A 12,398-nucleotide genomic window follows, 5' to 3' on the forward strand; every position below is an offset into this window, starting at 1 on the left:
AAAGAATAACAAAATTGACTGTGTGTGGATATAAGTGCTCAGAAAAACTAGAAAAAAATAGATCAACAAATAACAGTGGCTATAAGTGATTATCTTACTTGCTCATTAGTTTCTAAATTGTATGTATTGACTGCTACTTCTGTAATCATTATATTTATGTGTTTTAAAATATTTAAAAAGTTAAAATAGGACCTATCCTTTTATTTTACTTATTATTTTTCGAGACAGAGTCTCGCTCTGTCATCTGTGCTGGAGTGCAGTGGCGCAATCGCAGCTCACTGCAACCTCCACCTTCTGGGTTCAAGCGATTCTCCTGCCTCAGCCTCCCAAGTAGCTGGGATTACAGATGCCCACCACCATGCCCAGCTAATTTTGTATTTTAGTAGGGATGGGGTTTCACCATGTTGGCCAGGCTGGTCTCAAACTCCTGACCTCAAGTGATCCATCTGCCTTAGCCTCCCAAAGTGCTGGGATTACAGATGTGAGCCTCTGTGCCCAGCTGGGACCTAGTCCTTTTAAATAACCGCAATTCATCACCCAGATATCATCCATCCTTTGTTTCCTCAACATCTCTGGGAAGCAGTATTAGAAGTCAGAGTTTGAGTTACCTGAAAGAAATCAGAGAGACTTTAGTTTGTGAAATCTTTTGTTCAAAGTGTGTTAGATCCTGTAGAATAATCCCTGCTCCCTTATGGAATAGACACTCCTTGTAACATGCACATGTGTATTTGATTCATTCTCCTCTATCTGTTTCTCTCACTGAGATGCAGGTAATTGACTAAATGCCAATGTTTTTTTTTTGTTTGTTTTTTATTTTTTTGAGATGGAGTCTCGCTCTGTCGCCCAGGCTGGAGTGCAGTGGTGTGATCTTGGTTCACTGCAAATGGGTTCACACCATTCTCTTGCCTCAACCTCCCGAGTAGCTGGGACTGTAGGCGCCCGCCACCACACCTGGCTAATTTTTTGTATTTTTAGTAGATACGGAGTTTCACCGTGTTAGCCAGGATCGTTTCGACCTCGTGACCTCGTGATCCACCCACCTCGGCCTCCCAAAGTGCTGGGATTACAGGTGTGAGCCACCACGTCCAGCACAATGTTTCTATTCTTTGAGTGCCTAGGTTCTGGCTCCAGTTTAACAAGTTGCTTTCTGTTTTGATTGATATTACCTTGTAAACATGTTATAGGTATTAATCAAATTACAGTTTATCTTCCATTACCTACAGCCTTATCTTCATGACCTGGAGTTAGGCTGTATCTCTAGAAACTTGGGATCTTGCCTCCTTTATCTGACCAGTTCCTTCCTAAGCCATCTGTTTAATTTGCTCATATTTGGCAGGTAGATGAGGAATGCTGGAGTCTCTTATGTAACTGTCTACCTGGTTGAAAACTTTTTCTGTTATCTCTATATTGGTGTGAATATAACATTGCCATTTCTGTCATTTTCTTTCAGTCCTTGTGTATTTTGTTTTTGTCTTTGTTTTTGCTCTTAGAGATAGGGCCTCACTCTGATGCCCAGGCTAGAGTACAGTGGTGCAATCATGGTTCACTGCAGCCTCAATCTTCTCAGCTCAAGCAGTCCTCCTTTCTTAGCCTCCTGAGTAGCTATGTAGCTGGGACTACAGGCGTGTACCACCAGGCCTGGATAATTTTTAAATTATTTTGTAGGGATAGAGTCTCATTATGTTGCCTAAGTAGGTCTCAAACTCCTGGCCTCAAGCATTTCTCCTCCTTGGCCTCCTAAAATGCTGGGATTACAGGCAAGAGCACAGCATTCAGCCCTTTATGTCCTTTAAATGGCTAAACCAAAAAATCCTCTCCATAGTTTTTGGAAGAAAAGCAGTGTTTTAAGCCTGAAGTGAAGTTGTTTGCTTTTATTGATAGAAAATGTGGAGCTCATACTGAAAACAATCAATAACCAGCACAGCGTTGAGAGTCAAGACAACGACCAGCCCGACTATGACAGCGTGGCATCAGACGAAGACACAGATTTGGAAACCACTGCAAGCAAAGCAAACCGGCAGAAGGTGAGAGGCCGTGCGTCCTGTGGAAGGGCAAGCATGCATCAGCTGAGGGCTAGCCCTGCCAAAGCTGCTGTGCAGTGAGGTTGGGTTTGTTACTAGCTTAGGCCAAGCAAAGGTGAAACAAGGTTAAATGGTTTTAAAATAGGGGTCCTTGTCCCTGCATCACAGCCCTGCCGCAGTTGAGACTTTATAAAACTTGTGAGGAATGATTGGTGTGTTTTATTCATTCAACAAGTGTTTACTGAGTGACGTCTCTGGATATGACTCTCCTGAATGAGGTCTCGTCCCTTTCCTATGAGGGTCTCATTACCTAGGAGAGAGAGAACTGCAGGAGAAGGCACAAAGTGATGTGTGTCATATGAAGCACACACAGGCTGAGGGAGTGAACAGAGAGAGAACCTATGGCTGGGAGCATCAGCAGGGCTGTGTCATAGGACGGTTCTTAAGATGCGCCTCAAGGGATGCTTGGGATTGGGGCGTATGGAGGAGGCAGAAAGAAAGTGAAACCAGGGCATCTAAGGGGAAGCTGGTCATGCATAGGGACAGCCTAAGAAGGGTGGGACTCGAAGCTGCAGCAAGAGGGGTATGACGCCCAACGGAAGAGTGTGGGCCTCACAGGCAGTGCGGAGCCCAGGATGCGATGTCTGGGGAGGACTATTCTGGTAGGTTAGAGAGTGGAGGGAGAGGTCCAAACTGGAGCTGATGCAGGCCACCCCAGGACCCATGCTAAGATGGTGCAGGTGGGAGAGACCTTGGCACCAGAGCCTGAGCTGGTGGAGAAGGCGGCAGGACCCCAGGCTGTGCACCCTCTGCTGACCCCCAGGACACACCCACAGAGGGGCTTGGCAATCATTTGAGAATGGATGAATAGGAAGGTAGAATAGAAAAGTCTTGGCAATAAGTTGGAAGGTTGGAGTGGGGAGATAGACTTATGGAAGATGTGTTCGGAGTTCTCTGGCCTACATGACTATGAGAAAGATGGCGCCATTAGCAGATGCAGGGGACACCCCTGTGCAGACTTCCGGGAAGCCACCTGGTTCACTCAGTCAGAGCTGAGGTCGTTTCAGGACCCTCTGTGACCAGGCCCTCTGTCAACTGCCTGGCCTCCTGCCCAATCCATCCCACATACCTGCTCCCTCTAACTGAGCTCCACTGCAGGCTGGAATGTTCTTCCTCCAGATTCATGTGACTTATTCCCTCACCTCCCGGGGCTCTGCTCACCTCTCACCCACTCACAGGCTTAACCCAGCTACCCGCTTAACATGCAGTCCCCTACCCTGCTCTGTCTTATCTTTTCCCACAGCACTCATCATCCTCAATCATACTATATATATACTCTCGCATGCTGTTGGGATATAAACACCATGGAAGCAGGAATCTTTGTCTCTTTTCTAATATATCCCAAGCACCTAGAACACCGCCTAATGTTCAATGAAAATGTTGGAATGAATGAATTAATGAAAGAATGAATAAAAGCAAAATGTGAGTGAACGAGAGAAAGGCTTACAAGACAGGACAGACCTCCTTAGACAGTCATTGTCAGCATAGATGTGTAGTCCCACTGCCTGTTCTATTGGAAAATACTGACTTTCAAATTTTTTAAATAGGATAGTGACCCTACTTTTTTATGTTTTAGTTTTACATTACTCTCAGAGGCCTTAATTTGGTTTGACTAACTTTGCAATTCAGCTGGCTTGGTCAGAATTTGAAATTCTTGAGCTGTTAGTCTTTAATGTTCTCATCATCTCAGATTGTGAACGTTTTCCCCAATTTATTTTTAGAGCCTAGATTCAGATTTATCAGATGGACCAGTCACTGTACAGGAATTTATGGAGGTCAAAAACGCTCTAGTGGCTTCTGAGGCCAAGATACAGCAGCTAATGAAGGTGAATAACAACTTGAGTGACGAGCTGAGAATTATGCAGAAAAAGGTAACATGTTAATAAATGCCAGGATGGTTGATGCTTTAATCCCATAGTACAAGGAAGAATCTCAGGCACTGTGATGTGGCCCGAGGGAAGAAAAACAGTTATTGTAACAGCCTTAGAAATCTTTGGGCCAAGTTGTCTTTTTGAAGCAGGATGTATTTGGATATTTAAAATGAAATATATCCAGAGTAAGTTCCCCAGGTAGGAGAAACCTAACATCCTATTTAAGAATTTGTGCCCTTTAGAATAAACCTTGCACTATTCTGTGCTTCCTGGAAACCTGGATGGTGCTTCATGGATGTGATTCTTCCCATTGCTAGGGAGGGATGATCATACCATGGAGACAGAGCCAGTGAGAGCCCTGGGCAGGGGCATGTTTATCAGCATTCAAACCCTGCTCCCACCCTGGCAGCCCTATCCCACATCCCCACCTTATTGCTTACCAGTGTTTACTACTAACTTGTATTATCCCCAGAGCCTACGGGAGGGCCTGCCACAGAGTAGGTTCTCAAAAAATAACAAAAAAACATTTCATTTGTACTAGCAAGAGCTGCACACTGGTAAGAAGCAATCTCATTTGCTCAGCATTTTCTCATTCATTACCTGTTGAGAGAATCAGAACCGTATGAATATATTAATCCCGAAAAGGAGTGTGGTTGATGGTAGCAAGGAATACCCTTAGTAGGAGGGGGATTATGTATGCAACTCTTTATGACAAGGCTAAGTAAGGGCATTCGAAAAATTCCAAATTTTGCCCATGACTGTGGGTATCACTCCCATCATTCAGTTCTAAAATGAGATTTGGACACTTAACCAGAAACAAAATGAAATATATAATCTATGTCTTTAGGCAGTCATTTGAGAAGTAAGGTTTTCAAATCATTTTCAAGACCTGAGGACATGGTATACTCCATGTGTACCTAGAGTCTTTTCAGTGCTGCTTCCTAAAGGAAAGTCAAAGAACTAAAAAGGGGCCCATGCCCCTCTACTTACTAGGGAAGGAAATTGCTGTGCACTTTTGCCTGGGGTTTGGTCTAGGATTCTTTTGATGTTGAGTTCTAGAGCATTTTGAGACTTTTGAAATACATGGCTCTAATGCCTATAGTAGCAGGGAATGAAGAATGCCCAAGATGAGCCAGCCTTAAACGAACAGACATTTGTTCTGTGTCTCCCAGTCCTGTCTAGGGCTGCCGTGCAGCTGTAAACGAGACAGACCAAGAGCCCCTTTGTCATTACATACAGAACCTGTACTTTCTCTGCCTTCTTTGGAATATATTTTATTTAATGGATTATAGTTTGTCCCATTAATTGGACTGATAATTTTGACCAGGTGACTATTTCTGAAACATGCTGATTTTGCCACTGTAAATCAATCTGCTGCACATCACCTTTTAAAATCTAATAATGCTTCTTTTAGTATTTTTGGAAATCACCAGAGAGAGCCTCATTATCTCTGAAAGCAAATGTCTTGAGCTTCTTTGAGAAACGCAAAGTGAAATTATTTGCTGTTGCTTATTGATTATCTCATCAATTCTTAGAAATGCTTTTGATTTCTGAAACTATTGAATTGTCTGTAACTTTTTATTTTCCCTTATACTCCTTCCAAATAAAAAAGTGTAGCCTGGTTCTTATTAAGATAAGCATCATTAAAATTTATGTGAGGACATCTCTCTAAATACAGAGTACTAAAATTTTTAAAAATTGAAACCAAGAACTTGTGCTCATGAGAACACATTCAGGCAAAACCCAAGCATGAAAAGTGTTAGGATAAAGTTTCAGATGTGAAGGCTCTAACTAAAATACTGTCACAGTGGCTTTTTACACAGACAAACACGTGATTAGATGCACCAGTGCCCCATTGAGGGACATGTGTCAGTTACATGCCTCAGTCCTTGAACCTTGACCATTTCACTCTAGGCCCTGGGTTCTCTAATGAGTAGTTTCAACAGGCACTTCATGCCTGTCTGTATCCTGGAATGTAGAAATGCTCAGGGCTGCTTTGTCACTTCGCAGCTGTTCTTTCCCTGGAAAGGGAATTGCAGATATGAGCTATACCCTGCCAGCCTTTGTGGGATAAAAGCAGTCTATCATTCTGTAATGGCTTGCTCTTCAAGGAAACAGAATGAGTGGTCTTTTTGTGGAAGAGGCAGTAAGTCACACTTTCGCAGCAGTTGGCAAGATTAATATAAAGCATATGGAATTTGTTTATTTAGCAAAGATGTATTGATTTTATTTCAAAGTTAGGTAAAGTTTTTAATATACATAAAGTTGACAAAGTAGCATGATTTGTATCTGATCTTTCACATTTAACAGTTGCTTGGAAAAGATGCTAATTAATGAAGAGGAGCAACTACTATTGGTGTATTTTTCACAGATTGGTGCTTTCTAAATAAAAATTTAAAGCAACTCCTAACATTGAATGGGTTTGCTACTGAAAAAGTAATGATCTTCCGGTGCAAACAGTTGCTCGTGGACTTAAACCTTGGCACTGGTGGGGAATTTGGTCAGATTTTACAATCTCTGTCAAAGAGTAGACAGCTGAACTCACACCACACCCAGCTTATAAAATGTCCATGGAAGATGAAGGCGCACCAGAAGGGAAGGACCCTGCGCAGAATGGACGTGGTGAATGGTGTTTAAAATGCCAGATGCCAAAGAGTAACACGATTCCCTGCTGACCCCTTAACTCTAATCCATCCAGCACCATGGAGCAGCCTGCATGTGAGGAATGGAAGGAGCGTTCAGGGCCTCCAAGTGACAGTCTCTAAAATGGGGTGGTGCCAGGCAGATTAGCATGTTCAAAGCTGACACCACTGAGGTCGTGTTTTTTGGGTGACAAAGCCAAAGGAGAGAAAGGCCAAATATTCCAGTCCTGGCTGAAAGATGATCACTCACCAGACGGAAGCAAGCGTGCTGCGTGGAGCATCCATGCGAAGATGTCAATTCCATAGATAATAGGTTTCCAGTTTTCTTTGTGATATGTTAATATAGCAAACTTACCATGATCCGGTTTTCTCTCTCTCTTTTTTTTTTTTTTTTTACAAAGTGCTGAATTGTTTGGAATATCAAGAGTATTATGTAATAAAACTTGTTGATCATAATTTTCTTGTTGGCTTTTGGAAAGCAATAGCTGATCTGATTTTTCATAAGCTGAACTTCTGTCTTTCTTGCTTTGCAAAGCAACCCTAGTCATCTTTGTGCTGCTTCCATGGTGTCTGCTGTCATTTTTGGCCTTTGCAAATTGCTCGGGGCTCATTTGAAAAGCAAGTTACCTAAATGATGTTTTAATGATCTCGAGCTCTTGCTTGAAACAACCTTAGAATAATCCAGTATACAGCTTGCCTGCAAACATTTCCCAGCCCACCATGACAAATTTTTAAGCGGTTAGACATTTTGTTTTGAGGAAGTCCAAACCACAACTTTTCCGCGTTCAGAAATGAAGCTATTTAATTTGCTTACATGATGAAGGGAGTTGATTGTGTTTCACCCAATCCAGAAGAAAGGGTCTTTCTTTGTATTGGCTTTTTTCTTTCAGCCCCGCTAGCTGTTACTGCCTTTATTGTTTAAAGCTGGTAGTTGTATTCATTTACTTGGTGTTTGCTTTTTCTGCTTGCTATAAAAAAACACAGTCCCACTGCCAAACATTTCTTTCAGCTTCAAACACTCCAGAGTGAAAATTCGAACCTCAGGAAACAGGCCACAACCAATGTATATCAGGTGCAAACTGGTTCTGAGTACACAGACACTTCCAACCACTCTTCCTTAAAGAGACGTCCGTCTGCCCGGGGCAGTAGGCCCATGTCCATGTACGAGACCGGATCAGGTCAGAAACCGTATCTCCCAATGGGAGAAGCGAGCCGCCCTGAAGAGAGCAGGACGAGACTCCAGCCCTTCCCCGCACACGTAAGTAACACCACTGGCGCTTCCGCTGATCACTCTGTGCAGCCTGACTACTCTGTTCCCTCTTCTGAACCTGCAGGTCCCCACACCTCTGCTTTGCCAAATTGGGCTAAGAGAGTTACCATTGTGTTTGCTGTATTAACATGTCCACAGATGCTTGCGATGTTCCCACAAGCACACAGGGCCATGGGCTGATGGTTTCCTAACCAAGTTGGGGATTCTGGCTCTTGCCCGAACTGCTACTTTTTTTCTCCCCCACATCCATGATTATTTCTCAACCAGCCAGTGTTGGAACATTTTTTGGTAAAGCTTCCTTCCTTCCCCACTTCCAAAAACAAAAGCAAATCATAAAGGTCACTCTCAGAAGGAAGTGTCGCCTTCTTGGAGCTACACAGGGATGTACCCCTTTAAGGACTGGAGCCCTTAGAATCCAAGATGGCTTTTCAGCTCCTCTTCAAGCAGGTGGCCTTGAGTCTGTGGCCCAGGTACCCAGGCAAGTCTGGAAGGCTCCAGGCCTCCGCAGCCTCTCCATGTGTGCTCAGTGTGCCTGCTAGGTTCGCTTCTGCATCCTGCTCCTTCCCCGTGGTGGGGGAAGTGTGGCTTTGTCATCTCAGAAAAGGAAATGTAATACTCTTCATCAGTCTTAGAAGCGCTGAATTCCAGAGATTGTGTTCTGCAGCAGGTTTCTTACAATCTTATTTTGCATTGGGATACATACTGTGTTGTAAGATTTTCAAATATATTTATCCTGGATTACTTTATTATAAAAATATGTGTTTTGCGAAGATGTTACAGACATTTAAACTTTTCACGTGATGCTTTTCGGAGAGGAGTAGTTGTCTTTTGAGTGTCAGAGTTTATTATTTCTTCAGTCAAATTTTACGGAAGTTTCCAAAAAAATTCTCAAGGTAGATGCAAAGCAAGGACATGGTTTCGTAAATTAAACCCTAGTTTAGGCCGGGCGCGGTGGCTCAAGCCTGTAATCCCAGCACTTTGGGAGGCCGAGACGGGCGGATCACGAGGTCAGGAGATCGAGACATCCTGGCTAACACGGTGAAACCCCGTCTCTACTAAAAAATACAAAAAACTAGCCGGGCGAGGTGGCGGGCGCCTGTGGTCCCGGCTGCTCGGGAGGCTGAGACAGGAGAATGGCGTGAACCCGGGAGGCGGAGCTTGCAGTGAGCTGAGATCCGGCCACTGCACTCCAGCCTGGGCGACAGAGTGGGACTCCCTCTCAAAAAAAAAAAAACCCTAGTTTAATTTTGTCAGTTTTCAGTGTGCTAAAATTATAATATTGTTTTACTATAATTGGGAGTCTATCATCTCAAATTCTTTTTAAGATATTTGGGTTTAACATTCTAAGGCAATTGATTTGATAAATTTGATGTAATGGGAATGTCATTGAACTAAGTTAAGAATCTTTTTTTTTTTTTGAGACGGAGTCTCGCTCTGTCACCCAGGCTGGAGTGCAGTGGTGTAATCTCAGCTCACTGCAACCTTTGCCTCCTGGGTTCAAGCAGTTCTCCTGCCTCAGTCTCCTGAGTAACTGGGACTACAGGCACATGCTCCCGCGCCTGGCTAATTTTTTTGTGTTTTAGTAGTAACGGGGCTTCATCATGTTGCCCAGGCTGGTCTCAAACTCCTGAGCTCAGGCAATCCACCCGCCTCAGCCTCCCAAAGTGCTAAGATGACAGGTGTGAGCTACCACGCCCACCCTAAGTTAAGAATCTTATTTTTGTATAGCTGAAGACAAAATTTAGGAAAATCAGCCTTTGTTATTTTTCAGTGTACTTTCTTATTTTAGAAAAAAATTAGAATATAAAGATATCAGATCAGGAAGGTACTATAACTGTACTAAAAATTAGACTGATAGTGTATAGCAACTTAGAATCATTTGTATAGTTTCTCATCTCACATCAGTCCTGACTGAAAAACAAATATGCATTTCATAGTATCCATGAACAAATTATTGACAAGTTTGACAAATTATGTTAGGTATTTCCCATATGGAAAAGCAGCCTTATTAAATTCAGAGTAATTTCCAGGAGGTGTTTCACCAAGGGTTTAAACATCTCTGGGGTCCTGTCACTGGTGGCCACTGAGATTGTACCACTCATGTCACGTAATATGTGGTGTTCCAGGATTCTTTTACTGAAGCTGGCGAGGTGGTAGGTTTTTGGTCTGTTTTGTATTTTCCCGAGTGTGTTTCTCTTTCCCATTCCAGATCGGGAGGAGTGCGTTTGTGACCTCCTCTTCATCTCTGCCTTCCTTCCCCTCCACACTTTCCTGGTCGAGGGACGAAAGCACCCGAAGGGTTAAGTACATTCTGAATGGTCTGCTCTCTGGAGGAGGGGCCGTGCTCCTGGGCTCTTTGTGCTTGGGCTCTGGCCCTCCTGTCCCTCGCTAACTGCCCTTCCGACCTGCATGAGGCAGCGCTTCCTCCTGGTTTCTCACAGTGCATCAGGCGCACACTCGTGCACATGCACGCTCACCCATCGAGGGCACCTACCTTTCTCTAACCCCACACTGCTCATGTTCACGTCATATTTAACAAAGTTTACAAATCACCCTACAGCATTTATTCTGAGCATACTGTCTTTTTAAACAACCAGAAAACTAGCTGGCTGCTGGTTAGATATTATAATAGGCCAAATCTGTTCCATTTGTTCAGGGCTACAGTTGTCATATTGAAACTGCTGTATGTGGACTCGCTGAAGTACTAAAATGTCATCCCTTTTTTTTTTTTTTTAAACCTGTGACACATTTTATGTCAGCACCACACTTGACAAACCAAGGTTTACAAGTCCCTGCATCTTGAATCAGAATTGTAACACCTTGTGGCATTGGATCTGTGCAAGCAGCTGTTAGCCTAAAGCTGTTCACTTGTACGAGTTGGTTAAACCCCACCTACTGGTGTATAATTTATGGTCTCAATAGCAGTGCATGATTCAGTTAAGCCCCTTTTAGAGTAGTCAGGCAGTAAGTATTAAGCAACTCCTCCATACACAGCGTTTTGGTAAGTCAATGAAAGGGTACTAAGGACTTAGGTGGCACAGCCCCTGCTCCCGAAGGCACTGTCGATTAAAAAATACTTGCATGCACAAAGAGTGGTACATGACTGCAACCTGGGAAAGCCGTGGAAAGAACACAAGCTTTGAAAATCCATGTCCCAGTTCTGGCTCCATCTCTTTTTGAATGGAAGGGTAATGTAAGGTAAGAGAAGGAAGGTGGCTGTGGGTAAGGAACCACCTTTACAGGCAAAGTGGGGTTTGCACTGGGCCTTTGCCATTCCCTCCACACCTAGGAATGATGGAGAGCCTTTCTTTCCTAGTTCCAGTGGCATATGGATTATCAAGGCCCTTTCAGGATTGGTTTTTTTTTTTGAGACAGAGCCTCATTATGTTGCCTAGTCTGTAGTACAGTAGCTATTTACAGGCACAGTCATATAGCATACTGCAGCCTCAAACTCCTGGGCTCAAGCAGTCCTCCTGCTTCAGGCTTCTGAGTAGCTGGGCCTGCAGGCATGCACCACCATGCCCTGACCCTTTTGGAATTCTTCACTTTCACAGTAGTCTGTTAAGAATTCTCGGCCGGGCGCGGTGGTTCAAGCCTGTAATCCCAGCACTTTGGGAGGCCGAGTCGGGCGGATCACGAGGTCAGGAGATCGAGACCATCCTGGCTAACACGGTAAAACCCCGTCTCTACTAAAAAAATACAAAAAACTAGCCGGGCGAGGTGGCGGGCGCCTGTAGTCCCAGCTACTTGGGAGGCTGAGGCAGGAGAATGGCATAAACCTGGGAGGCGGAGCTTGCAGTGAGCTGAGATCCGGCCACTGCACTCCAGCCTGGGTGACAGAGCGAGACTCTTGTTTCAAAAAAAAAAAAAAAGATTTCTCGGCCGAGTGCAGTGACTCACACACTTTGGGAGGCCTAGGCGGGTGGATTGCTTGGGCCCAGGAATTCAAGACCAGCCTCAGCAACATGGTGACATTCTATCTCTACAAAAAATATTAAAAAATTATCCAGGTGTGTTGATGCACACCTGTAGTCTCAGGTACTTGGGAGGCTGAGATGGGAGGATCACTCGAGCCCACCATGAGAGATCGAGGCTGCAGTGAGCCATGATTTTGCCATTGCATTCCAGCCTGGACAACACAGTGAGACCCTGTCTCAAAAAAAAGCAATTATTGTACTAAAAAAAAAAAGAATTCTTGATAAATTGGACTTAAAGTCTCAGCTGGGTGCAGTGGCTCATGCCTGTAATCCCAGCACTTTGGGAGGCCAAGGTGGGTGGATCACTTGAGCCCAGGAGTTTGAGACCAGCCTGGCCAACATGGCAAAACCCATATCTACTAAAAAATACAAAAATTAGTGGGGGGTGGTGGTGCATGCCTGTAATCCCAGATACTCGGAAGACTAAGACATGAGAATCAAGAATCCCTTGAACCTGGGAAGCGGAGGTTGCAATAAGCCGAGATTGCACCACTGCACTCCAGCCTGGACGACAGAGTGAGACTGTCTCAAAAAAAAAAAAAAAAAAAAAAAAAGCA

The 12,398-nt window shown here is 44.1% G+C and overlaps 1 protein-coding gene across 15 annotated transcripts in view; it reads left to right on the forward strand.

The window, feature by feature from the left end:
* Positions 1–12,398, forward strand: part of GIT2 (GIT ArfGAP 2) — a 68,960-nt gene that overhangs the window by 45,374 nt on the left and 11,188 nt on the right. For 4 of the 15 annotated variants that reach the window (XM_017879674.1, XM_017879675.1, XM_017879676.1 and 1 more), the window contains 4 exons: positions 1,882–2,024; positions 3,803–3,952; positions 7,604–7,852; positions 10,074–10,163. In XM_017879674.1, coding sequence (XP_017735163.1) covers positions 1,882–2,024; positions 3,803–3,952; positions 7,604–7,852; positions 10,074–10,163 — 632 coding nt within the window. Of the gene's footprint in view, positions 1–1,881; positions 2,025–3,802; positions 3,953–6,262; positions 7,051–7,603; positions 7,853–10,073; positions 10,164–12,398 lie in introns of those variants that run through there. The other 11 variants (XM_017879678.1, XM_017879680.1, XM_017879687.1 and 8 more) reach the window with 7 other exon arrangements.

The sequence above is a fragment of the Rhinopithecus bieti genome, unplaced genomic scaffold (assembly GCF_001698545.2).
Source record: "Rhinopithecus bieti isolate Rb0 unplaced genomic scaffold, ASM169854v2 scaffold_11933, whole genome shotgun sequence".
Classification (NCBI taxonomy): domain Eukaryota; kingdom Metazoa; phylum Chordata; class Mammalia; order Primates; family Cercopithecidae; genus Rhinopithecus; species Rhinopithecus bieti.